The sequence below is a fragment of the Amblyraja radiata genome, chromosome X (genome assembly GCF_010909765.2).
Source record: "Amblyraja radiata isolate CabotCenter1 chromosome X, sAmbRad1.1.pri, whole genome shotgun sequence".
Lineage (NCBI taxonomy): Eukaryota > Metazoa > Chordata > Chondrichthyes > Rajiformes > Rajidae > Amblyraja > Amblyraja radiata.
Window position 1 is genome coordinate 14,892,716 of NC_045999.1, and position 27,828 is coordinate 14,920,543.

The 27,828-nt window shown below is 44.4% G+C and overlaps 1 protein-coding gene across 1 annotated transcript in view; it reads left to right on the forward strand.

Moving 5' to 3' along the window:
• The window catches only part of lactb (lactamase beta), a 69,355-nt gene extending 43,904 nt beyond the window's left edge, over nucleotides 1-25,451 (forward strand). Inside the window, exons 4-6 of the mRNA XM_033015138.1 lie at nucleotides 19,743-20,004; nucleotides 21,980-22,145; nucleotides 24,694-25,451. Coding sequence (XP_032871029.1) covers nucleotides 19,743-20,004; nucleotides 21,980-22,145; nucleotides 24,694-25,270 — 1,005 coding nt within the window. The 3' untranslated portion in view covers nucleotides 25,271-25,451. The remainder of the gene's footprint in view (nucleotides 1-19,742; nucleotides 20,005-21,979; nucleotides 22,146-24,693) is intronic.
• The last annotated feature ends 2,377 nt before the right edge of the window (nucleotides 25,452-27,828 follow it).

Below are 27,828 nucleotides of genomic sequence, written 5' to 3' on the forward strand. Positions count from 1 at the left end.
TTCACCCAATCTATATGTAGATTGAAGTCACCCATTATAACTGTTTTACCTTTGTTGCACGCATTTCTAATTTCCTGTTTGATGCCATCCCCAACTACACTGCTACTGTTAGGCGGCCTGTACACAACTCCCACTAGCGTTTTCTGCCCCTTAGTGTTTCGCAGCTCTACCCATATCGATTCCACATCTTCCAAGCTAATGTCCTTCCTTTCTATTGCGTTAATCTGCTCTCTAACCAGCAACGCTACCTCACCTCCTTTTCCTTTCTGTCTATCCCTCCTGAATATTGAATATCCTTGCATTTTATTCCTTAATCTCGCAATTGGCCCTGGCCTTACTCTGTTGTCCAATCTCGAGCTTTCCTTCCCATTAATTCGAGAATCTTTTGTAATTTTTCCTGTAGCCACTTCCCCTTCAACTCCATCTTTATACTCCCAATTTGTCAATACCTCCCCCCACTATTTAGTTTAAACACACATGTGTAGCATTAGCAAACCTGCCTGCCAGAATGTCGGACCCCCTCCAGTTAAGGTGTAACCCGTCCCTTTTGTACAGGTCCCTAGCCAGAAGAGATCCCAGTGGTCTATAAATCTAATCCTTGCTCCCTGCTCCAGCCCCTGGTACTGGAAGCAATCCAGAGATAACCACCTTAGAAGACCGGCATTTTATGTCTTCTTCCCAACTCTCTGAAGTCATGTTGGAGAAACTCCTTCCTCTTCTTCCCAATGTCGTTTGTGCCTACTTGCACAACTACTGCCGGCTGTTCACCTTCTCTCTCTCTCGAGGATGTTCTGAATTTGGCACGTGACATCCTGAACCCTGGCACCAGGGAGGCAACAGACCATCCTCGCATCTCGTCAGCCGCCACAGAACCTCCTGTCCACTCCTCGGACAATGGAGTCACCCACCACTAGGGCTCTGCCCGAAGACGGTCTCGCCGGTCGAGTCCCATCTCTAGGATTGGAGCCACCGACGTGTCCGCTACTCGGACTGGAGTCAACATCTCCCCGGATAGCTCCCAAGAGGGCGTACCTGTTTTCATTAGGTACAGCCACCTGAGTCTTCTGAACTCCACGATTTCCACCCTTTCTCTCCGTCACACATCTTGGTTCTTTCCGTGTCATCGGCGTGACTACCTCACTGTAGGTCCTGTCCAGGAAACTCTCATTTTCCCGGATGGCCCTGAGGTCATCCAGCTGCTTCTTCACTGCCCCAACACGGTCCTTTAGGAGCTAAAGCTGGACGCACTTTCCACAGTTGTAGCAGCCAGAGGCTCCATCGGTGTCCCTGGGCTCCCACATTCTGCAAGCCTCGCACTCTCATCTGCCCCAACATGTGTTTACCACGCTCCGCCCTCTCGAGCTTTATACGTAGCCTCCTCCCCTGAGCCTCCTCGCCGAAGACTCTCGAGCCAAAGACTCACACTTTACTCACGGGCACTTCCCTCACTGCCACTCCCTAAGAGCCATCTTGCTTATATTGACTGATAAATTGCCCAATTTACCAATTTCCAAACCAAATTCCTCAGTTTTAAACTGTTTTCCCCCTATGACTCACCTAACTGCTCCCACTCGGGCTAGAGCCAATCACTGCTTTGTCCTGCTTCTCTTTGCTGCTGTTTCTTCAAAATCCACGGTAGCTCTGAGTTAAGTCTGCCTGTGCTTTGCCTCTCCTTTTAAACTGTTTTCCCCCTCTGACTCACTTCTAACTCTCCTCCCATTCGGCCTAGAGCCAATCACTGCTTTGTCCTGCTTCTCATGGCTGCTGTTTCTTCAAAATCCACGGAAGCTCTGAGTTTTCCATTGACTTAACCAAAAGCTGTGACCGAGGACAGTCAAAAGCCCATAACATTCTTAAAAATTAAGCGAACTGAATGAAATGTTTAGATATTATAGATTGAAGCATTCTGAAACAAATATAAAACATCTTACTTGGATGACCTGAAATTAAAGCATATAATTGGTTAATTACCTTATTGTAGTTAATTACAAAATTGACCGTTGTGACAGAAATAGTAATAAACACCCAGACTGCCTTGAAAATTCAAAAATGTGATATTCTGCAGATCAGAACTAATATTATTGTATTATATGCTGTAAGTATGTAACAGATAGGTAAATAAATTACAATTTCTAGCTAAATACCAAAAGTCTTTATGGAGAAGGTCTGTTGCTAGCTGGTACATTGGCATATCATAATCAGTAGCATCATCATACTCCTCAAATTGTAACCAAAAAGCAACTGTACACCTTGTTTTTTCTCAACTGATATTTAGTGTAAAAATATTGACTATGGATCGACAATAACACAAAATATAGACGATTTAGATGCTCTTATGATATTGTCTAAAAAAAAAAGAGCATTTAAATCATCTTGCGAGTGGGTTTTTCTGGAACGCGATCGATTGGAACGTTGCATTTGCGGTGAATTTGAACTCCATATCGGAAGGAAAAACACTGCCGGTTCGTATGGGGCCCAAATCACATTTTCTCAACGTAAAATTAGATTAAAGCCACCCCAAGAAGCAAGATTATATGTAAAATATACGACTTACCCTTTGCTTTGTCCCGTTCTTGCAATCCGTCACGTTGTAGGCGTTGAGGGCGTTAGAATTCGATTTTTATTTTAATCTAATTATTAAATTTAAAAAAAACGGGAACGAAAGTCGGCCTGGGCCTCCCTCCCCCCGTCCCCCCCTCTCTCTCTACCCCCCCCCCTCTCTCTCTACCCCCCTCTCTCTCTCTCTCTGCCTCTCTCTCTCTCCCCCCCTCTCTCCCCCCTTTGCTCCCCCCTCTCTCTTCACCCTCTCTCTCCCCGTCCCCCCCTCTCCCCCCTCTCTCTCTCTCTCCCTCTCCCCCCCCTCTCTCTCTCCCCCTCTCCCCACTTCTTTCTCCCCACCTCTCTCTCTCTACCTCTCGGTCTCTGTCCCTCTCTCTCTGTCTCTGCCCCCTCTCTCTGCCCTCTCACTCAACCCCCACCCCTCCCTTTCCCTCTCTAGACTTGCCTGCGAGTTGGGGGCTATGTGTGAGTGGATTTGAATTTAAATTTGAATTTTTTTTAAATTTAAACAGAGACAGTGCATATTGATGAACATTTACATGTAAATATGCAAGATTGTAGCCAATAGCTAATTTCCATCTTTAGTCCCTTTGGCAGCAAAAACCCCCCAATTATACAAGACACACAACCAACTCAATTCATACAAACATCCATCACAGTGAATCTCCTCCTCACTGTGATGGAAGGCAGAGTCTTGACCCTCCCCTGCGTTCCATCCTCTCCCAATGTTAAAGCCCCCAGCGGGCGATGGTAAGTCATGCGGCTGTTAGGGCCGCACCGGCGATGTAAGGCTCTGCTCCGGGTCTTAATGTTGGAGCCCCCGGCGGGTGATGGCAAGTCCCGCGGCCGTTAAAGCTGCGCCAGGCGATGTCTGGCCCTGCTCCAGGCGATGTCTGGCCCTGCTCCAGGCGATGTCTGGCCCTGCTCCAGGTCGCCTTCAACCACGCAACTCGGGCGGGAGAAGCTGCCGTCGCGGGAGCTCCGAAAAGCGGTCTCCCACCGGGGATCCGCAACCTCCCGATGTCACCGTCCACAGGACATAGACATAGACATAGAAAATAGGTGCAGGGTGAGGCCATTCGGCCCTTCAAGCCAGCACCGCCATTCATTGTGATCATGGCTGATCGTCCCCTGTCAATAACCCGTGCCTGCCTTCTCCCCATATCCCTTGACTCCACTAGCCCCTAGAGCTCTATTTAACTCTCTCTTAAATCCATCCAGTGACTTGGCCTCCACTGCCCTCTGTGGCAGGGAATTCCATAAATTCACAACTCTGGGTGAAAAAGTTTTTTCTCACCTCAGCCTTAAATGACCTCCCCTTTATTCTAAGACTGTGGCCCCTGGTTCTGGACTCGCCCAACATTGGGAAAATTTTTCCTGCAATTCAACGTGATGTACAGAAACGCTTCTTTCACAAATCCAGCAAGCCAGTTGCACGTGGACAAGTGGTCCGTCTCCAGAACAACAAGGGCCACGCATGTCTGGGTCACATCTGCGGCCCTGCCAAAGAACCGTGCTCTTATCTGGTTGAAGCGGACGGGCGCAACCGTCAACAGCCATCTACAGACGCAACCGTCAACATATCCTTCCGGTGCAGGAACCGCGTCCTGTGACTCCGCATCCAGATGTTTCGTGTTTCGTATACCCTCCCACGGTCGGTCCCGCGACCCCACTGCCAACTAACGTTTCAACTGAGGCTTCCCCGCGGCGTTTGGCGTTAGGCTCGCCTATATCATCACCCTCCGTGCCTGTTGGGTTGCCCCGATTCCCTCCCCGGTATTTTCTCCGGTGAAAAGAGGTGAGGCGGATTCGTACCGTACATGGGTCGGACGGGTTTGCAGGTCACCCATTATATACAGTGATTTTGTGTAATTTTACAATCTTTCCCAAATGTGTTATTAACATTCCACCTATATTGCTTAGCCAATGATGCTTCTTTTCTTTCTACAAGGAAAGATGTAGATTGGCTATTTCATACTAGCCAATTATAATGCTTATTAGTAGTGACTCGCCTAGTATGTACTTTATATTATCAAGAGCTTGCCTACACTAGTTAGTATGAGTAGCTGCTAGGAAATGTAATGTCCTGAAGATCCTTGCTGTAAGTAGATTTAATAAACATGTGTTGTATCTTGATATGTGTTCGACTCAACTCATTACATTGATTGTTTTCATTTGCATTCTGATTCCAAGGTGTTCTCAAGGGTCTACCATAAACAATTTCAGCTGGGCTCAGTCTAGATTTCCCTACAGGCGTAACTCTCACCTGAAATAAAGCTATGGGAAGTAATTTAATCCAACCAAGTGCAGCCTCTGCCTTTAATTTAGCTAATTTAAGTTTTAAGGGTCTGATTTTTGCATTCTATAAGTCCAACAGCCTGTGGTCGATAAGCACAGTGCAATTGCTGCTGGATCCCCAGCTGTTCACAAAATTCCTTATTAATTTGTCCAATAAAGTGTGGACCGTTATCTGAACTAAGTTGAATAGGGATGCCAAATCTAGGGACAATTTCTCTCATTAACACCTTGATAACAGTAGCTGCTTTATTGTCAAGGGTTGGATAAGCTTCGATCCAACGGCTGAATACATCGTCTATGACAAGGACATACTTATAACCCTGGCACCTCTCCAATTCGATGTAGTCCATCTGCATTGTCTCAAACGGACCCATAGGCAATGGTGTTTTTCCCTCTTCACATCCTATTCCTTTCCCTGGATTGTATTTCTGGCAGACAGGCAATTACTGCTTACCTTACGAACTAAAGTTTGTAATCTTGGATGCTACCAAGAAGCCAAAAGAGTGTCTCCTACTGCCCTTGCCCCACAATGGGTTGCACAGTGCATGCATTGTATAACCCATTCTGCCAAATAATCTGTCATGCACGTTTGCACTGTTATTTAGAGTGGTCCACAGTCCAGTCATACAACCCAGTACACACCCAAGTTGCCTCTATTTTTATTGATCCCTTTCAGTAGCCTCCTCTTGTACCGGAATAATTTATTTGATGGTTGGCATCAGTCCCTCCGAGGGGCACTTGTTACTTAAACTTTTAGTCTGCCGCATCATTTTTGGTACTACCACCTTATGTTCCTGGGATATTCTCTCTGCTGCTAAATCAGCATTATGATTCCCGATATCTATTGGGATCTGTCCTCTTATGTGCGCTACATTTCATAACAAAATGTGTCTGGGTAGCATTAAGGCCTTTAATAAATCTGTCACAAATTGTTTATTTGAAATTTGAATCCCTGCTGAAGTTAGAACTCCCCTATTTTTCCATAATTGTCCAAAATCATGTACTATTCTGATGCATACTGAGAATCAGTGTAAATATTTACCTTTAAATTTTCCCCAATAATGCAAGCTCCAATTAAAGCAAATAATTCAGTTTGTTGTGCTGAATAAGGTGACTCAAAGGCAGCTGCTTCTACAATTTCCCCATTCTGATTAACAATTGCATACCCAGACAATTTCTCACCCCATGGTCCAAGAGATGAACTCCCATCTACGTGCAATGTCATGTCAGAGTCCTCTATGGGTGTGTCTCTCAAGTTCTTACAGATGTTTCCTTCTCTATGACAAATAGACAGTCATGTCCTGCTTCTGTTTGCTCTTCAGGGAGTGAGACAAGAAAAGAGGCTGGGTTAATTAATGTACAATGTCTAAATTGAAGTTTTGGATTGTTTAAGAGATAGATCTCATACTTATTTTGGCGAGCCATTGTTAAGTGCTGGGTCTGGAGCTGCCCCAACAATGCTGCTACTGAATGTAACCTTTATACTACAATCTCCTGCTGGAGGGTCAAATTTGCAGCTGATTGTAAACTATTATATATAACTTGGAATAGAATTTGGGTGCAGAGTGGATGTCCCCTGGCTACAGGATCTAATTTAGAAGAGTAATAGGCAACTGGTCTATGTCTATCCCCATGTTTTTGTGTCAGAACTGAGGTTGCACATTCGGATAAAATTGCGCAGTAGAACTGGAAGGGCCTGTCGTACAATGATTTTCCCAATGACGGGGCTTGCATCAGCGATCTCTTTACGTTTTCAAAGGCCTCCCGTGCTTTCTTGGTTACTTTAAACTCGTCCTCCTTGCTGGTTTAGGGTGTTAGCTCTTTGCTTTCTAGAGCTATGTTACGGATCCAAGGTCAACAATAATTGACCATGCCAAGCCATTGCCTCATTTGTTTGGTTTCTCTAGGAACTGGGAATTCGCAGATGGGTTCGAGTCTGCTTTTTTCTAGACTCCTTTCGGTTGCCGAAATGATGATCCCTAAAATGTTTACTTTCTCCTGGGCCATTAGTACTTTTGACTGGGAGACTACATATCCCAAATTAGCCAGATGATTTAGTAATTGTGTAGTATCTTTACGGTTGCTTGATTCGTCTCTGCTGGCCACCAATAAGTCATCAACATACTGCACTAATGTAGACTTCCTTTTGAAATTTTAAGTACTCAATTGTTCTTGTAGACATCTGGAAAATAAAGTAGGCAAATTGATGAACCCTTGAGGCAATCTGGTCCAGGTGTATTGTTGGTCCCTATATGTGAAAGCAAACAAATATTGGCTGTCCTTGTGCAGAGGCAAGGAAAATAATGCGTGCTGCAAGTCGACTATCGAGAATATTTTTGCTTCAGCTGGTAATTGAGTTATGATATGGGCAGGATTTGGCACCGGGGCATGGAGCGGTTCTACAACGGAGTTGATTTCTCGTAGATCTTGTACTAGTCTATATTGGCCTTCTTTAACTGGTTTCGGAACTGCAAAAATAGGGGTGTTACAGATCGATTGACATTTCACCAGTATACCTTGTTCTAGCAGTCCCCGAATCAATTTGTCAATGCTGTTGATGGCCTGTGGTTTTAGTGGATGTTGTTGCATTGAAGGAAGTGTTACCCCTTTCTGGACAGCTGCTTGGATGGGATTGATATTCACGCATCCTACCTGAGCTGTGTCTTTTGCCCGCACTTAAGGGTCCACATACTTGCATATCTCATTCCCCAGATGATGACATAGAAACATAGAAAATAGGTGCAGGAGGAGGCCATTCGGCCCTTCGAGCCAGCACGGCCACTCATTGTGATCATGGCTGATCGTCCCCAATCAATAACCCATGCCTGCCTTCTCCCCATATCCCTTGATTCCACTGGCCCCTAGAACTCCATCTAACTCTCTCTATACACACATGACTGCTTGCCCCATCACCCCGCAAATAGGATCATAAAATTTGCGGACGATACAACCGTGGTGGGGCTCATCTCAAATGGGAACGAGGTCGCCTATAGAGAGGAGGTGCACAGACGTTTTGAGTGGTGTGTTCACAACAATCTCTCTCTGAACACTAAAAAGACAAAGGAGATCATCACTGATTTCAGGCGACATAGAGCGGAGCTCAGGCCACTGGACATAGGGGGCGAGGAGGTGGAGAGGGTGCCTAGTTTTAAATTTCTGGGGATCAACATCAGTGAGGATCTTAAATGGTCTGTGAACTCTGCTGTAGTTGTAAAAAAGGCGTTACAGAGACTTTACTTCCTCAGAACACTGAGGAAGGCCCATCTGTCTGCTAAACTGCTGGGGTCTTTCTACTGCTGTTCGGTAGAAAGCATACTGACTTACTGCCTAACTGCCTGGTTTGGGAACTGTTCAGCAGCTGACAGAGCAGCTCTCCAGAGGGTGATAAAAACTGCCCAGGGTATCATTGGACTCCCCCTGCCCCCTCTGGAGGACATTTACCACTCCAGATGCCGCAGCAGGACCTGTAATATCGTGAAAGACATTACACATCCTTGTCACCACCTTTTATCACTGCTGCCCTCAGGAAAAAGGTACAGGTCGCTAAAGTCACGCACTGCCAGACTCAAGAACAGCTTTTACCCATCAGCAATCTTGGAACTGAACTCTGTCTCGGGAGTGGGTTATGGGGAAGGAGGGGGGGTGGGAGACAATGTTAACTTATGTAAATGTGAATCCATGGGTGGGTTTGGGGAGGGAGGGAGGGAGGGAGTGTAAAAAGTATGAGTATGTGAATGTTTGAAGTTCTTTTAAATGGAGAGACACAGTAATCTCGTTGTGTGTGACACATGCAATGACAATAAAGCATTCTGATTCTGATTCTGATTCTGATTAAATCCATCCAGTGATTTGGCCTCCACTGCCCTCTGTGGCAGGGAATTCCACAAATTCACAACTCACTGGGTGAAAAAGTTTTTCCTCACCTCAGTGTTAAATGGCCTCTCCTTTATTCTAAGACTGTGGCCCCTGGTTCTGGACTCGCCCAACATTGGGAACATTTTTCCTGCATCTAGCTTGTCCAGTCCTTTTTATCTATATTACCAAAAGGCTGATCTTGAACACTTCCTGTTGTTCTCTATATTGATTTTAGAAAAAACGCTTCCACTTACGGCTGTGATTTGTGGCTATCTTACTCAGAGTCCCCCTCCGCTGCGCAGGACAAGAGGATTTTTCCCATCGATTAAAAATAAAAGAGTTATTAGTGTTTAAAAAATGTTGAAATTCTCTCTCCTGAAGGCCACGCCCCTTCCGGAGGGTCTATAAAACCCGGAAGTGTGGATATGCCTCAGTTCTCTGCAAGATGGGGGAGCGAGAGGTCACAATTCTCAGTCTGAGCTGTGAATAACACTGAACACATGTCAACTAAACTGTGAGTGGTTTTATTGACCTGTCTGGCCTTAATGTGGTTCGAAAATGCAAAAGTGTGTTTTGGTTTGAAAGTGCTAAAGCTGTGTTGCCTTTGGTTTTGAAAGTGTTAAAGCAAGCTGTGTTGCCGTAGGTTTTGAAAGTGCTAAAGCAAGCTGTGTTGCCTTTGGTTTTGAAAGTGCTAAAGCAAGCTGTGTTGCCTTTGGTTTTGAAACTGCTAAAGCAAGCTGTGTTGCCTTTGGTTTTGGAAGTGCAAAAGCAAGCTGCGTTGCCTTTGGTTTTGGAAGTGCTAAAGTAAGCTGCCTTGCCTAATTAGAGCTGCCTTGCCTAATCTGCCTTGCCTTCTATATAATTAAAAGTCCACTTGACCACTTCCTGTTTGCGCTTTATATTGAATTTAGAAAAAAACGCTCCCACATACGGCTGTGATTTTTGGCCATCGTACTCAGAGTCCCCCTTCGCTCATCAGGTGCCGAGGATATTTCCCATCGATGAAAAATAAAAAGTTATTAGTGTTTAAAACATTTTGAGATTCTCTCTCCTGTCAAACACGCCATGAAGGCCACGACCCTTCTGGTGGGACTATAAAACCCGGAAGTGTGGGCGTGGATCAACCTCTGCAAGATGGGGGAAGGAGAGGTTACGACTTGCTGTCTTTACTAGCCTTGCACTCTGCTTGAAATGGTTTGAAACTACACTTGAATTTGGTGCCCTTGCACCCTGCTTGAAATGGAATTTCAAGGAATAGCCGTGAGTCAACTGTGAGCCAACCAGCCGTGAGTGAGTGAGCTGCCAGCACAACAGGCTTGAATGACTTAGCCGCCAGCCCAAGAATCCATTCGGCCCACAATGTCCATACTAGCCCTCTGGAAACCAGTCCCTTCAGCGCACAACACCCATACTAGCGCTCCAGCAAGCTCCCCCCCCCCCCCCCCCCCCACACTGACCCCCAATATTGGAATTGGTGGAGAAGTGGAATATTGCGTTTGGGGACCAGCCCTCCCGTGTGATGCTGGGACCCAACGGGTCCCACTTAGTCTAGAGATTTTATATGTTTCTATTAAATCTCCCATCATCCTTCTAAACTCCAGTGAATACAAGCCTAGTCTTTTCAATCTTTCCTCATATGACAGTCCCGCCATCCGAGGGATCAATCACGTGAACCTACGCTGCACTGCCTCAATCACAAGGATGTCCTTCCTCAAATTAGGAGACCAAAACCATACACAATACTCCAGATGTGGTCTTACCAGAGCCCTATACAACTGCAGAAAACCCTCTTTACTCCTGTACTGAAATCCTCTTGTTATGATGGCCAACATTCCATTAGTTTTCTTCACTGCCTGCTGTACCTACACGGCAACTTTCAGTAACTGGTGAACAAGTACAACCAGGTCTCGCTGCACCTCCCCCTTACCTAATCTAATCTAACCCCATTGAGATAATATTCTGCCCCCTTGTTTTTGCCGCCAAAATGGATAACCTCACATTTATCTATATTATGCTGCATCTGCCACGTATCTGCCTCAACCTCAATATATATATGGTAAACAGTTGTGGCCTCAACACCGAGCCTTGTGGCACTCCACTCGCCACTGCCTGCTAATCTGAAAAGGACCCGTTCACTCCTCTTTGCTTCCTGTCTGCCAACCAATTTTCTATCCATGCCAATACCCTACCATGCGCTCTAATTTTAGTCACCAGTCTCCTGTGCGGGACCTGATCAAAGGTTTTCTGAAAGTCTAGATACACTACATCCACTGGCTCTCCTTCATCCATTTTACTTGTCACACCCTCGAAAAATATGGGCGAATTGGAAAGTGGTGCGCGATATTGCTTATCCCGCCAGCCATGCCGATGACTGAAGACAGTAGCTGTAAAGTTGTATCTGCAGCCGTTTGCTTTGCCAGGTACCTTAGGCATTCTGTAGGGATGTACGACACCATAATTACCGTGAACTGGTCATTTTCAGACGGCTGTTCGCAGGTTGTTCGTGGGGCTCTTGATAGCATGTCAGCCAGATGCATGTCCTTGCCCCTTTTGCAGACAAGTGTGAAATTGAAACCATGTAGCTGCATCATCATGCGTTGCAGGCGAGCAGGAGCAGCATGAATGGGTTTGTTCAGAATAGTGACCAAAGGTTGGTGGTCTGTTTCAACAACAACCGTCTTCCCAAAAATAAAGTCCTTGAATTTCGTGCAGGCAAAAATACTCAATAAATACTGTTGTACCAGATCCGTGAGTACGTGTGATTTACTCAACATAGTGTCAGACGTGTCCGTCCCACTCCACTTTTAAGCATATCGGTTTTTATTTTCTTTCCAGTGTTTTATTTCACCCGTTTTGTCCCATATCTCGTGTTGCTATGGCCAATTCGTTCCGCAAACTTGATCCTCTGGTTTTTGACTCGGACCTCGCTGACGTTGGTGGATTTTTGAGCGCAATTTTAACTTCGTGCTGCTCATCGCAAAGTTCCATCAGACCACCATGCCTCTATCCATCTCAACATCACTGGCCCAGAAGCTATCAAGTGAGCAGAGCGCTTCGTCCTTGCTCCTGCAGTCTGGATCACAACAATCAGATTGTGGTACCTGCTGAAACTAGACGATCCCACTTCTGACAACATGTTGAGTAAATCACACACACTCACGGATCTGGTACAACAGTATTTATTGAGTAACGTATACAACACACAGGAGCATGCTAATTCTGCCACACTGCATCACCAACTAACAGCACATGTCGGGTTGCAATAATGTGAATGGTGTAGTAGTAGGCGGAGCTTATCTTAACAAAGCACTACATTGGCTAGTAGGTAATGTAACAAATCTACACACTGGCACTCCCTTGCCCATTTTCCTCAAATCATTCCCGAAAATTAGTCAAGCATGATTGCCACTTCATAAATCCATGCTGACTTGGATCGATCCTGCTACTGCTATCCAAACGTGCCGCTATTTCATCTTTTATTATTGACGCCAGTATCTTCCCCACCACCGATGTCAGTCTAACTGGTCTATAATTTATTGTTTTTTCTCTCCCACCTTTCTTAATAAGTGGGATAACATTAGCTACCATCCAATCCACAGGAACTGATCCTGAATCTATAGAACATTGGAAAATGATCACCAATGTGTCCACGATTTCTAGAGCCACTTCCTTAAGTACCCTGAGATGCAGACCATCAGGCCCTGGGGATTTATCAGCCTTCAGTCCCATCCGTCTGCCCAACACCATTTCCTGCCTAATGTGAATTTCCTTCAGTTCCTCTGTCACCCTAGATCCTCTGGCCACTAGTACATCAGGGAGATTGTTTGTGTCTTCCTTAGTGAAGACAGATCCAAAGTACCTGTTCGGCTCCTCTGCCATTTTCCTGTTCCCCATAATAAATACACCTTTTTCAGTCTTCAAGGGTCCAACTTTGGTCTTAACCAATTTTTTCTTCTTCACATACCTAAAAAGGCTTTTACTATCCTCCTTTATATTCTTGGCTAGCTTACGTTTGTACCTCATCTTTTCTCCCCGAATTGCCTTTTTAGTTAGCTTCTGTTGCTCTTCAAAAGTTACCCAATCCTCTGGCTTCCCATTCATCTTTGCTATGTTATACTTCTCTTTTATTTTTATACTATCCCTGACTTCCCTTGTCAGCCACAACTACTACAGGTACTTAATTTAAAAAAAACAAGACCTCTAGGGTTGTAATTTCAACGTTAATCTCTATGCCAGGCGAACAAGAAAGATGCTAAGGATGCTGCAGGTATATAGATCTTTGGAGAAACAAAGAGCTACAGACGCTAAATTTCAAAAAAAGACATAAAGTGCTGCAGGTCAGGCAGCATCTCTGGTGAACATGGATCACTGTGCAGTGTACTTGGGACCTGTGCAAGAGGAGGTGTTACATTTCAACTGGAGTGTAAGACGATCTTCAAAGTTTATTTCAAAGATTTGTCAAAGGTTTTTCAACAATGGAATACTGCCTTAAGAAGGAACAATTAAATTCTTACTTACTGCAGCATAACAGGCCTTTAAGCACAGTACACCTAGATGATATAGTGGAAACAAACATTTAATAACCCTAATACTTGTAGAAAAATAACCCAACACCCATTGTGTGACTAAATACACTCCATTGTTGAGGTTAGCGTCGTGGTGTGTTCTAGAACCTGATGGTTGTTGGGAAGAAGTTTTTCATGAACCTGATGCTCATGGTTTACAAACTCCCATCCCTTCTTCCTGATGGTAGGAGTGAAATGGGAGCATGGTATGGGTCTTTGATGATGCTGGTTGTCTTTTTGAATCAACGCCTCGTACAAATACCTTTGATAGTGGGGGGGGAGTCAGTACCTGTGACAATGTCTCGCACTCTTTTGTAATAGACAATAGGTGCAGGAGTAGGCCATTCGGCCCTTATAGCCGGCACCGCCATTCACGGTGATCTTGGCTGATTAACCACATTCAGCACCCCATTCCTGTCTTCTCACCATATCTCTAATCTAATCTCCTAATCGAATCTCCATATCTCTAATCTAATCTCCAACTAATCTCATTCGTTCCTGGGTGGTTGAGTTGACAAACCAGACTCTGATGCCTCTGGTCAAAATGTACACCTGCAAAAGTTCAAGAGAGTACTCATCGACCCATCAATACTCCTCAGTCTTCTGAGGAAGTGGAGGCATTGATAGGCTTTCTTTATGATTGCATCAATGTGCAGGGTCCAGGCCAGGTTTAGAGATATGCACGCCCAGGAACTTGAAGTTGTTCCATCACCATCTCTCTTCATTACCAAACCGTTGATGAAGACAGGTTTGTGGATCCTATGCTTTTCTTTTTGAAAGTTCATCATCAGGTGGCGCCGTGAACGGCAGCCTCTCCAGCAGCCCGTCTGTCCTTTTGACTTTTTTGCTATTTTTAGTGCGTCTAAATGCGTGTTTTAATGTTTCTCGGTATGTCTGATATGGGGGGTGGGGGGGGGGGGGGGAGAATAGGGGGAAACCGTTTTCAGTCACTTACCTCGACGGAGATGCAAATTTTCTCTTTGTCGCATCATCGTCCCCGTCGTGGCCTAATAACTGGTTTGGTGCAGCCTCTCGGAGACCGGCCCAGAGCATCAGCGGCAGGTGCGGCGCGGACTTACCATCGCAGAGCCTTGGATCCCTTGCCGGGGATCGCCAGAAGAAGTGCTCCGACCGCTGGTTCATGGTCTTTTAACATTGTGAAGTTGTGGTCTCCAGGTAAGAAGCGGCCGATTCGGGAACTCCAAGCTGCGGAGTGTGTTCTGATCCATCCCAACACTGGAGTTTCGATCATCCAGACGAGTGCTGTCCATAGCGGCGACTGTGGAAGGTTCAAATGGAGAAAGATTGACTGAACTTTATTGCTTTCCATCACAGTGAGCAATGTTGATTCCACTGTGATGGATGTTTATGTTAAACTCTATCGTGTATTCTGTTCTTTTTACTTGTATGGCTGTATGGTAACTCAAATATCACTGTACCTTAATTGGTGCGTGACAAAAAAATGTGAACTTGAACTTGAACTAAAGTTAGTATTTAGCTCCTTGGTCTTGCTGATGTTAAGGGCAAGGTTGTTGTTCTGGAACCATGCAATCAGAGTTACAATCTCCCATCTGATTCATTAGTAAGTTATTCATCCAACAACAGTAGTATAGTTGGCAAATTTAAAGAAGGCTTTGGAACTATGTTTGGCTACACAGTCAGGGGTATAGAGTGAACAGAGCAGAGGTCTGAGCAGACAGTCATTAGGTGTTTCTGCGCTGGTGGGATGGAGTTCAAGGGTGGCTGATAACTTGGTCAGTGTATGAAAATATATTCCATTGTAAAGTCATTCTTTCCATCCAACCTTATTGGGTTGTTATTCAAAGTTTAATAGCAATGTTGCAATGTTGAATGAAAACTTGGCAGCTTTCTTGTAAATAGACACAAAGCCCTGGAGTAACTTAGTGATGCGGGCAACATTTCTGAAGATGCTTTGTAGTGCTGGTTAATGTGCTGAGCTGAGCTGAAAAATGGATAGGCTGTGGGCCGAGGAGCTTTTTCATTCAAGTTCGTGACCCAACTCACGGAACTACCTGAATTTTTTAACATATTGTGTAAAAATATTATATAAATCATACCAGAAACTCGTCAAGACCAAAACATGCACATTTAAAAAAAAATATGAGAAAAACCTCAAATTTTCCGAGTAGTAATTGCCCAATCAATGCACGTTTGACATTGAGGTCGGACGCAGATTGACCAATCCCGCGCTTTGTTTTATGGTCACTAGGCAGCGAGCACCCTGGGATCATGGCTGCCTCCTCATTACATCAAAACAATAACAAGGTTTCCAAAGAATAAAGGTAATGCTAACCTTGCTGATCATTTTGTTTTTCAATTGATTTATCTTTATAAAGTTATGATGTGACCTGTTAAATAAAATGATAAATAACAAATGTAGAGTTAGGGTTAGGATTAGGATTAGGGTCAGTCAGTCTGTCGGTCGGGCTTGTCGGTAGGCCGATGGATGCTGTGGAGGATCGGTCAGGCTGTCGGGTCGCCTGGTGGGTGTTGCGAGTGGCTGGTCGGGCTGTCGGTAGGCCGGTGTTCCAGCGAGCGAGCGGGCGAACTGACAGATCCGGCGCTATGGGGGTGCTGAAGGCGTCCCGGGCGGCGTGCAGGGCAGTGCTGCATCCCACCATCATCACCACGATAATCCAGAAGGGCATGCTGGCCGAGGTGGACGAGCTCTGGAAGGGGAGAGAGTTAGGGTTAGGGTTTGGCATTTTCCTGTCAGTGGAAGATGCCAGCCTTCCCCCAGCCTGGCACTGCCCCAGTCCCACTATAGCCATGACCCCCACTCTGCACACTGGCAGTCAGTGGGGTTCGGTAAACGGAGGAATCCACAGGAACTGTCCTCACCCATTAATTAGGCGGGTTCAGGAGTCGGACCTCTGCAGCAGTCTCATTCAAAATACACACTCACAATTGTATTTATTATATTATTTTTTTATAATATACTTATGCATAATTATATATGATTACAGTCATATTAACAAGTCATATATATTTATTTATATATAGTATAATAATATATGGTTTAAATAGACCGCAGCACAGAATTAGGCTCCCCATGGTGTAATATGGGCATTGGACACTAGATGTCGCTTACTTTTTCGATCTCATTGTCTAATTAGTTTAACTAATTAATGTGCAACTTTTGGCAATGACGAGTTATGGCTTCCTTCTCAATTATATTTTATCTAAATGTGCAAAATTTCATGTCGTTCCGAGACATGGGTCACAAAAGTTAAATTCTAGACACATTTTTGATGCTCGGCCCACAGCCTAGGAGGCATAACATTGCTAAAAAGTGACAATTTTCCCATGTCAACTTAACACAGGTAATTTCCATCACAACATTTATAATGGTACATCTTCATGCAAAAATGTTGCAACTTTTAGATTTTTTAGAACTTTTAGACTTTTAGATAATATATATAAGCATCTGGATAAACAGGGTCTGATTAGGAACAGTCAACATGGATTTGTGCCTGGAAGGTCATGTTTAACTAATCTTCTTGAATTTTTTGAAGATGTTACTCGGGAAATTGATGAGGGTAAAGCAGTGGATGTTGTGTATATGGACTTCAGTAAGGCCTTTGACAAGGTTCCTCATGGAAGGTTGGTTAAGAAGGTTCAATGGTTGGGTATTAATGGTGGAGTAGCAAGATGGATTCAACAGTGGCTGAATGGGAGATGCCAGAGAGTAATGGTGGATGGTTGTTTGTCAGGTTGGAGGCCAGTGACGAGTGGGGTGCCACAGGGATCTGTGTTGGGTCCACTGTTGTTTGTCATGTACATCAATGATCTGGACGATGGTGTGGTAAATTGGATTAGTAAGTATGCAGATGATACTAAGATAGGTGGGGTTGCGGGTAATGAAGTAGAGTTTTAAAGTCTACAGAGATATTTATGCCAGTTGGAAGAGTGGGCTGAAAGATGGCAGATGGAGTTTAATGCTGATAAGTGTGAGGTGCTACATCTTGGCAGGACAAATCAAAATAGGACGTACATGGTAAATGGTAGGGAATTGAAGAATGTAGGTGAACAGAGGGATCTGGGAATAACTGTGCACAGTTCCCTGAAAGTGGAATCTCATGTAGATAGGGTGGTAAAGAAAGCTTTTGGTGTGCTGGCCTTTATAAATCAGAGCATTGAGTATAGAAGTTGGGATGTAATGTTAAAATTGTACAAGGCATTGGTGAGGTCAATTCTGGAGTATGGTGTACAATTTTGGTCGCCTAATTATAGGAAGGATGTCAACAAAATAGAGAGAGTACAGAGGAGATTTACTAGAATGTTGCCTGGGTTTCAGCAACTAAGTTACAGAGAAAGGTTGAACAAGTTAGGGCTTTATTCTTTGGAGCGCAGAAGGTTAAGGGGGGACTTGATAGAGGTTTTTAAAATGATGAGAGGGATAGACAGAGTTCACGTGGAAAAGCTTTTCCCACTGAGAGTAGGGAAGATTCAAACAAGGGGACATGACTTGAGAATTAAGGGACTGAAGTTTAGGGGTAACATGAGGGGGAACTTCTTTACTCAGAGAGTGGTAGCTGTGTGGAATGAGCTTCCAGTGAAGGTGGTGGAGGCAGGTTCGTTTTTATCATTTAAAAATAAATTGGATAGTTATATGGATGGGAAAGGAATGGAGGGTTATGGTCTGAGCGCAGGTATATGGGACTAGGGGAGTTTATGTGTTCGGCACGGACTAGAAGGGTCGAGATGGCCTGTTTCCGTGCTGTAATTGTTATATGGTTATATGGTTAACTTGAAGTGCACTCAGATTGTTTCATTTTAACATGACACTTTTGAAAAATATAAAAGTGGATAAGTCTCCAGGTCCTGTCAGGATATTCCCTAGGACATTGAGGGAAGTTAGTGTAGAAATAGCAAGGGCTATGACAGCAATATTTCAAATGTCATTAGAAACGGGAATAGTGTCCGGGGATTGGCGTACTGCACATGTTGTTCCATTGTTTAAAAAGGGTTCTAAGAGTAAACCTGGCAATTATAGACCTGTTAGTTTGACTTCAGTGGTGGGCAAATTAATGGAAAAGATACTTAGAGATAATATATATAAGCATCTGGATAAACAGCGTCTGATTAGGAACAGTCAACATGGATTTGTGCCTGGAAGGTCATGTTTGACTAATCTTCTTGAATTTTTTGATGAGGTTCCAAGGGAAATTGATGAGGGTAAAGCAGTGGATGTTGTCTATATGGACTTTAGTAAGGCCTTTGACAAGGTTCCTCATGGAAGGTTGGTTATGAAGGTTCAATTGTTGGGTATAAATGCAGGAGTAGCAAGATGGATTCAACAGTGGCTGAATGGGAGACGCCAGAGAGTAATGGTGGATGGCTGTTTGTCAGGTTGGAGGCAGGTGATTAGTGGGGTGCCTCAGGGATCTGTGTTGGGTCCACTGTTGTTTGTCATGTACATCAATGATCTGGATGAAGGTGTAGTAAATTGGATTAATAAGTATGCAGATGATACTAAGATAGGTGGTGTTGTGGATAATGAAGTAGATTTCCAAAGTCTACAGAGAGATTTAGGCCATTTGGAAGAATGGGCTGAAAGATGGCAGATGGAGTTTAATGCTGATAAGTGTGAGGTGCTACATCTTGGCAGGACAAATCAAAATAGGACGTACATGGTAAATGGTAGCGAATTGAGGAATGCAGTTGAACAGAGGGACCTAGGAATAACTGTGCATAGTTCTCTGAAGGTGGAATCTCATGTAGATAGGGTGGTAAAGAAAACTTTTGGTATGCTAGCCTTTATAAATCAGAGCATTGAGTATAGAAGTTGGGATGTAATGTTAAAATTGTACAAGGCATTGATGAGACCAATTCTGGAGTATGGTGTACAATTTTGGTCGCCCAATTATAGAAAGGATATCAACAAAATAGAGAGGGTACAGAGGAGATTTACTAGAATGTTGCCTGGGTTACAGCAAGTAAGTTACAGAGAAAGGTTGAATAAGTTAGGTCTTTATTCTCTGGAGCGCAGAAGGTTAAGGGGGGACTTGATAGAGGTCTTTAAAATGATGAGAGGGATAGACAGAGTTGATGTGGACAAGCTTTTCCCATTGAGAGTAGGGAAGATTCAAACAAGAGGACATGACTTCAGAATTAAGGGACAGAAGTTTAGAGGTAACATGAGGGGGAACTTCTGTACTCAGAGAGTGGTAGCTGTGTGGAATGAGCTTCCAGTGGAAGTGGTGGAGGCAGGGTCGATTTTATCATTTAAAAATAAAGTGGATAGGTATATGGATGGGAAAGGAATGGAGGGTTATGGTCTGAGTGCAGGTAGATGGGACTAGGGGAAAATAATTGTTCGGCACGGACTTGTAGGGCCGAGATGGCCTGTTTCCGTGCTGTAATTGTTATATGGTTATATGTAATAAATAATGTTAAATATTTTGCAACCTTTAAGCAACACAATGAAATCTCTTGCAATAGGTGACGATAACGACACGGTTGTTAGTGTCTCATCTGAGTGGCATTCGGCACTATGAGAAGGATGTTAAGAAGGTACAGGAACAAAAGGCAAAAAACAAGAAGGAACAAAGTCTTGTTAAAGAGAATGTGGAGCGCAAAGTCCAAGAAAGGAAAAAGACCAAGAAAGAGTTTGAACACGAGGAATATTACATCAAAGACAAGTTTGAAAATATTTCCAAAGCATTGAAACTGTTTGAGAATGATCCCTTGATTTTCAAACCTGGTAAACAATACTGTTAAATTATATAGAGCAGTTCTAAGCTTCAATTCAAATGAATTTATGTAACAATGTAAGTTTTTAAGATGCACATTGCAGCATTTCATTAGATTTGATTTGATTTGATTCAATTTATTGTCATTGCACTTTTCAGTACAACAAAATGGTTTAGCCTGCAGTCATAACATAGAATAAATAACAAACACTCAACACAGTTTAAGTCCCAAAGTCATTGTCTCTTCCCTAGGAGAGCAGAACTGTATAAGAAGGGCAAAGCAAAGGCGCGGGGCTCCCGACACCCTTACTTCCTTCTCAGATGGCTATATGGATGGAGACTCCCCCACTCCATCCATATAGCCATCTGAGAAGGAAGTGAGATTATGGATGGCATCCACCCTATGGTGTTCAAGATGCACATATACACTCCTTCAAAAGTCACTAACTTTGAATCCCCTGTAATGGGATTCTACCACTAGCCACATCCTCTCCTTCCCATCCATTTCCACCTTCCAGGGGGCCCACTCCCTCTGTGAGTCGTCGCTCCCACCTCCTTCTTCCGGACCCCTGTCACATTTCCCTACAACAGCAGAGGTGCAGCATTTGTCCTTATATCTCGTCCTGCATCACAATTCAGGGATGTAATCAACCCTCTGCAAAGCTTCACATGCATCTCCACTGAATTTGATGACTTCATTCAGTGCTCTGGGTGTGGCCTCCTCCACATTGATGAGATCAAGCACAGACCAGGCATCCCATTTGCAGAACACTTGCGTCTGACTGCAATGGCCACACGAGCTCCCGGTTGCTTGTCATTTCATCTCTCCTTCCCATTCCTGCAACGACCTGTCCCTTCCAACCTTCTGTATGCCAGGACAAGGCCCAGTGGAAATTGGAGAAACAGCAGCTCGTATTCTGCTTGGATAGTCTACAGCAGAATGGTATTAATGTTGAATTATACAATTTCAATTAACGCGCACCTCTTGCGTTCCCTTTCTCAACTAATCCACCTCTGGTCCTCCCATTTTTGTCCCTTACCCCATACCCCTATCACCTATTTTCATCACCACTCTATTCCACTACTGCATCCATCCACCTTCTGCACACACATTTCACCCACTAGCCGTTGCCCATCTGGTTCCATTTGTCCTTGTATAGGAGCGATATGCAGATGCTGGATAACACCGAAGATAGACACAAAATGCTGGAGTTATTCAGTGGAACAGGCAGCATCTCTGGAGGGGAATGGAATGGGTAACATTTCAGGTCGAGATCCTTCTTTAGGCTGCTGCCTGTCCCGCTGAGTCACTCCAGCATTTTGTGTCCATATGTCCTCCTTTCCTCGTTCTCATTTTAACCTTATTTCCTTACCAGATTCCAGCCCTGGCAAGCTTTGTGTTCCCGCTTATCACTCCACAACAGCTATCTCCACCTTTATCCTCACCTGGCGCCATCAGCTTTTTTTCTCTTTATCGCTTCCAGAATGACTCTCGCTCCCCTTCCTTGTCCTCCTCCTGACTTCATCTGTCCATCATCCTTCATTTCTCATCAGTCCACCTAAATAGTAGCAGGGCCTGTCTCACCCCACCCACTCCCTTCCCGCTTCCTTTGGTCCTGAAACATTGACAGCTCCTTTCCTTCACATATGTTGCCTGACCAGCTTCTTCCAGCAGTCTGCTTTTAGCTCCAAATTCCAGCATCTGCAGTCCCTTGTGCTGGCAAATCAGAACATGCCTCTGCAGAAAATTGTTATGCCACAAAAGTTAATTATCCAAATGAAGTGCGAGTTTGTAGGTTATTTGAACTATGTAAAAATTACCCCCGAATGTGTCAACAGTGGATGAGAAACTGGGATAACATAGAACTAGTGTGAACAGGTGATCGAATGTTGGCATGGGTTCGGTGGCCTGAAGAATTGTTTCCATGCTATATTTTTTAACTAAATTAAACTAAACCAGACATTTCCCACTTATGTGTTTCACAGGGAGCAAATTTTTGTATTCAACACACGCTTGGACACTTCTTAGTGCTGTTGTGGAGAAGGCTTCTCAACAAAGTTTTCTGCAGTTCATGGTTAAACTGTTCAATGATCTTGACATGCTCAGAACTGTGCCAGATGAACATGAGCCAATCATCTATAACCGAGCACGGTAAGGTCTGCTGGTGAGCACCTCGGTATCAACTCTCTTCTTTGTCAAATGGGTTATGTTCTTAGTTCTGCTTCTGTAAGGATAGTAGCTCCTTGTTCAATAGCATGGCGAGAAGAAAAACCAAGGCCAGTTGTGCCGAGACTGTAGAGGTGGCGAGGACCTAGCAAGGTTACTAGCTCCCTGGCCATCCAATGGGAACTTGCAACATTGATTGGAGTCTAGAAGGTAGCGGTTTAAATAGGCAAACACTGAGATTGAGCTTAGTCATAGCGCATTCCTTAAAATGGTATGGTCGGCAGTTTTATAACAGAATGTAGAACAGTACAGGACAGGAACAGGCTTTTCAGCTCACAATGTCTGTGCTGAACATGATGCCAAGACCAACTCTTATCTGGTTATACATAATCCACATCCTTCCATTCCCTTTGTATCCATGTGCATATGTCTGTCACCACCACACCCTGCTTCACTCTCTGAAGCCAATTATGCACCGTTTGCTTTGTCTCCCCACATCCCATGCGATCTAACCTTCCTGAGCAGCCTACCATGCAGAATCTTATTAAAGGCCTTGCTGAAGTCTATATAGGCAACATCTATGGCCTTTTCTTGTCAACCTTCTTCGTTACTTCTAAAAACTCAATCAAATTCATAAGACACGAGCTCTCACATACAAACCTTCTCTTCCCTGCCTAACAAAATACACATATATCTTAATCCTCAGAATCCTCTTCAGCAGCTTGCCTACGACAGATGTGTGGCTCACTGGTCTATAGTTGCCAGGCATCTTTCCTCACAGAAGAATCTGACGCAGTAGAAACTGCTGCTGTGTGGAACCACTGCCCACGGGGAGGATGTAATTATGCTCCTAAAGCTTACCCCGTTGGTCTAGTTCAGTAAAACACTGAGTCAAGCATTGGATCAACTAACTCTTTATTCTCACTCACAAACAAACTTCCTATACGATACCTAACCAACCCTGCGGGCCCGATCCTTGTCTCTACTCATCCAAGCCCTTCAGCCTCGGGCGAATAGGCACCTCCAGACAGTCAACACAGTCCCAAGTGCATATCCAGAAACATAGAAACATAGAAAATAGGTGCAGGTGGAGGCCATTCGGCCATTCGAGCCAGCACCACCATTCATTGTGATCATGGCAGATCGTCCCCAATCAATAACCCGTGCCTGCCTTCTCCCCAAATCCCTTGACTCCACTAGCCCCAGAAGAATGACTCCAATCCATCTGGCGTCCCCTCTTTTATACTGTTTCGGACCCGTGGCGCGAAAACACATTGGGGGGGGAACCCCTACAAGCCAATCTCAAATAAAGATCATATAATACATTTATTGACAGTTCCCTAACCCAATCACAAAGTATCCCATTACATTGTTTCCACAGAAGGTTCCAGTTGGAAGACAGTTCACCAAAGTAAAGAAACATTTGCCCAGGTAGTATAAACAATTTAAACAAGGCTCCATACTTTGACCAATCACAAGATAACAGTGCAAAGACTCTGCAACATAATTAACAAGACTTTACAACACCCCATTCTATAACCAATCCTGATCATGCATTTCTAACCCAGCTCAGCTCTTTCTGCAAAACCCTCATACATATTAACAATAGAGGGGACATCTGGACATCACCCTGTGCTTGACTTCCTCCCAGGGTCCAGACACCCTGGAGCCATGGCTTTGCAGCTTTTCACAGAAAGATGACACGCATACTTTGCAAATGCAGAGATCCTCCATTTTGTGACATATTTATTTGGCCAATATTATCAAGGATATTGAACCCAGCTGCAAGGGATGGATGTGAGTGGTCTCAGCACTATGTGGGAGAACAGCAGAGGAATTTTCCCTCAGTTGCTCACAAATATTTATCTTTCAACAAATGTTCGTAAAAAACAGATTAATTGGTTTAGCCAGGGGATACATCAGCACCTCTTTGTGTAGGAAGGGACTGCAGATGCTGGGTTACACCGAAGATAGACATGAAATGCTGGAGCAACTCAGTGGGTCAGGCAGCATCTCTGAAGAAAAGGAATAGGTGATGTTTCAGGTTGAGACCATTCATCAGTCAAAGGGAGAATTAGAATATTTTTTGCCAGCGTAGAAATGTAAAAGGCTAGAGAACAGCTTTAAGGTGAGAGGGTAAAATTTACAGGAGATGTGCGAGTTTTTACTGAATGCCAGGAATGAGTTGCCACGAGTGGTGGAGGTCAACAGTGATGTTTGAGTGGCTTTTAGATGAACACAGATAAATACGTAGGAAATGGAGGGATATGGATCACGCAGGCAGATGAGATTAAGTTATCTTTGCCTTATGTTTGGCACAGAGATTATGGGGCAACTGACCACTTCCTGTGTCGGATATGCCCTATTTCCTGTGTAATTGCTTATCGCAACATTGAATTGGGAACCAACTTGAAAATTGATTGAAATATTTCATATTTACAACCCTTCAAAAGCTGTGGAATGTGCTTTCTGTGATTAGCTTCACTGCTGCCTGTTCTAGTGAATAATGGACTTGTTTGTCTTTCTGCGACAGGTACTATGTTTACAATGAGAAGGGACGCCTGGTTAACTCTCCCTACGTGGATTCCTCCTACAAATGGGCTGGAGGCGGCTTTCTCTCCACGGTACAAGACCTGCTGAAATTTGGCAATGTGATGTTGTACAGCTCCCAGGTGGAAGAGGAGGGACAGCAGACGCTGCTCCTGGGCTACCTCAGGCCAGCCACCATGAGCATGATCTGGAGCCCTGTGGAGAGAACAGAACTGAGCTGGGACAGGGACGGCAGCTACGCCATGGGCTGGGGAGTGGTGGAGGAGGGGCAACAGTGGGGCCAGTGCCGGCGACTGCGGCAGTACCTCACCCACACGGGAGGCTCAGTGGGTGCCAGCAGTGTCCTGCTGATCCTCCCCAAGGACCGTCCAGGCCCCTCTGCTAGCCCACCCGAGGCAGGTGTCCCTCCGCAAGGGGTAGTGGTCGCCATCCTCTGCAACCTGCAGTCTGTTAACCTCAACGCCACTGCTCTGAAAATCGCATTAGAGTTTGACAGGGTCAGGACAGCTGAACCCATTCTTCCACCATCTGAAGCTGACGGCCCAGTCACAGCCGGCTGACCTCTGCAAGTCTGTCAAGGACCCAAATATGAAGACTGGTGGTGGTGCCCCATAATGTCTGTGCCAAACATAAGGCAAAGATTTGGGGCTGGTGGGTAGGATGTGCCCGTGTGGCTGGGACAGAAAATTAGTTTTATATTTGCTACCTCCAATTTGCCTCTATCTCCACATCATCAATAACATAACTTGAGGAGAAGGGTTTCGGCCCGAAACGTCGCCTATTTCCTTCGCTCCATAGATGCTGCTGCACCCGCTGAGTTTCCCCAGCAATTTTGTGTACCATCAATAACATAACTCTGTGTTCAAACCATTGGTTTATCAAAATAATGCTGGGTTTGATTGAGGAGTGACTGGGGATTAATGATGAAAACTGTACTGATCAGCTGGCAACACTGCCAAAACATCGCCCTTTGTGCACATCTTGCAGAATCGAACATTTATATATTTAATTAATCAATTCCAGTGAACGATACAGTAATGATGGTAAATGATTTTGAGCTGTATTTTTACAGACTAGAGTGACAAACTGGGATCTCAACCAGGAGAAAATCTGTCCTCAGTGCCATGTGTCCTGAGATGGGGAATCCACTCCTGAGATCTTGTTTGTCTTTCTACGAAAACCACAAAAGAATTGTCTTTAAAAATATAAAAGCATTTAATACTTTGACATTGCATAATGCAAACACGGTGTACATTATTTGACGCAGGATCTGCCTACCTGACAAGCTGGGCCTGCTTCACCATTTATGTCGAGCATGGCTAATCACCCATTTTCACGCAAAGGGTGGTGGGTGTATGGAACGAGCTGCTGGAGGAAGTAGTTTAGGCAGGTACAATGTTTAAGAAACATATTGACAGGAACATGGATAGACAGGTTTAGAGGGATATGAGCCAAATACAGGCACGTGTGACTAGTGTAGATGGGACATGTTGGCCAAGGTTGCCAGATTGGCTTTTTTTTGTGTCAAATTCCAGAAATCTGCATTTTTTAAATTTGTTTGGCGTCAGAAAACTCATTTGGCTTTTGGGCTTTTCCCTGTCTTTTTTACATGCTAAAAATAACTGCACGAAAATTACATACCATCCTTTTTCTAAAACATTTAACTTTTAAGAGCCTGGTGCTTAGGGTCTGGATTTCTAGTGAAGCTCTAAGTAACCTGCTTTTTGTGACACCCTGGTCGCATTGAGACTGGGTTTCTGCAAGAAACATCAGGTGTTTCTATGTTTGTGGCTTCTCTGAAGACATCAAGTCTAAACACCTGCTGAGCCTAAGCCTGTGATCGAATAGAGGATTTTGTGTTTATGTTTAGTATATGGGCGTTAAAAGGGTTTTGTATACATTGTTTGTAAGTAACCAAAGTAAGTGCCTCTTAATGTAATTTCTTGTGACTTTTAATGTGAGCCGTGACATAAGTATCCCCGCCTCCGTTAAGGGGTATAAAAGTGTGTGGGTGTGTCGTGTCGGTTGATTTTACCTTCTGTTCTGTTTGTACGAGGATATTGTTGGCTCGCGTGAGTGGACCTGCAACCATCCATGCAGTTTGTACAAATAAAGGATTTGGACTTCAGTGTTCTACTGAACCAGACTAGAGGTAAGATAAATCCGGGCATTCACATGTGTGAGTGGGACAATGGGTGTGTGTGTGAGTGGGTGTGTATGAGTGGGTGTGTGTGAGTGGGTGTGTGTGAGTGGGTGTGTGTGAGTGGGTGAATGGGTGTGTGTGAGTGAGTGTGTGAGTGAGTGTGTGTGAGTGAGTGTGTGGGTGAGTGGGTGTATGTGAGTGTCTGAGAAGGCAGTGGACACGTCCTGGACCTCCGATGTGGTTGGATGTGGTTTATAACCATACGAATCGACCGTGAAGTGTACTTTCTTTACGTAATAACGTTTTGTGATGAAGCTGTGACACAATGTGATAGCAATAGTAAGTACAATAGCAAACGGGAAGAAACATTTGTATGGGTCTAAAAGGCTGCTGATGGATCGGAGGCAGCTTATTGTAAATTGTGCCACTGCAACATTGTACCAAGAATTAGCACCCTCTCAAATCATGAAAAAACGGAGAAACAGAAGCAGAGAACTCCATTACCAAGCCAGAAGCAATTCAATGTAAGAAAGACACCGAGGCAAGATAATGATAAAGTTTGTTTCCAAGTTACCCTTTATACACCATGCAGAAAACAACGTCAACAAAATTGAAGAACAAAACGGACAAATTGCTTTTGTCGATTGGAAGAAGAAGCTCCATTTAAGAAAGATGGACTGTCTACAGACACTGAACAATTTGGGATTGGTGTACTTCATCAACGAGCTTGCCACCTTTGCCCTTCCTTGCCTAATAACAACTGTCAGCAATGCTGTAGTCGAGAGGATATTTTCTCTTGTATCCTCCGTTAAAATGAAGGCAAGAAACAGAATGCAGCAGAATCTTCTTGATGCTATTGTGAGAATCGGGGCTGAACTATTGCTTTCAAACAAATGTTGCAAAGACCACTGAATCTCCACAAATTCTGAAAAACTTCGCATCAGACAAGGTTTATGCCATATGTTCCACTCATTC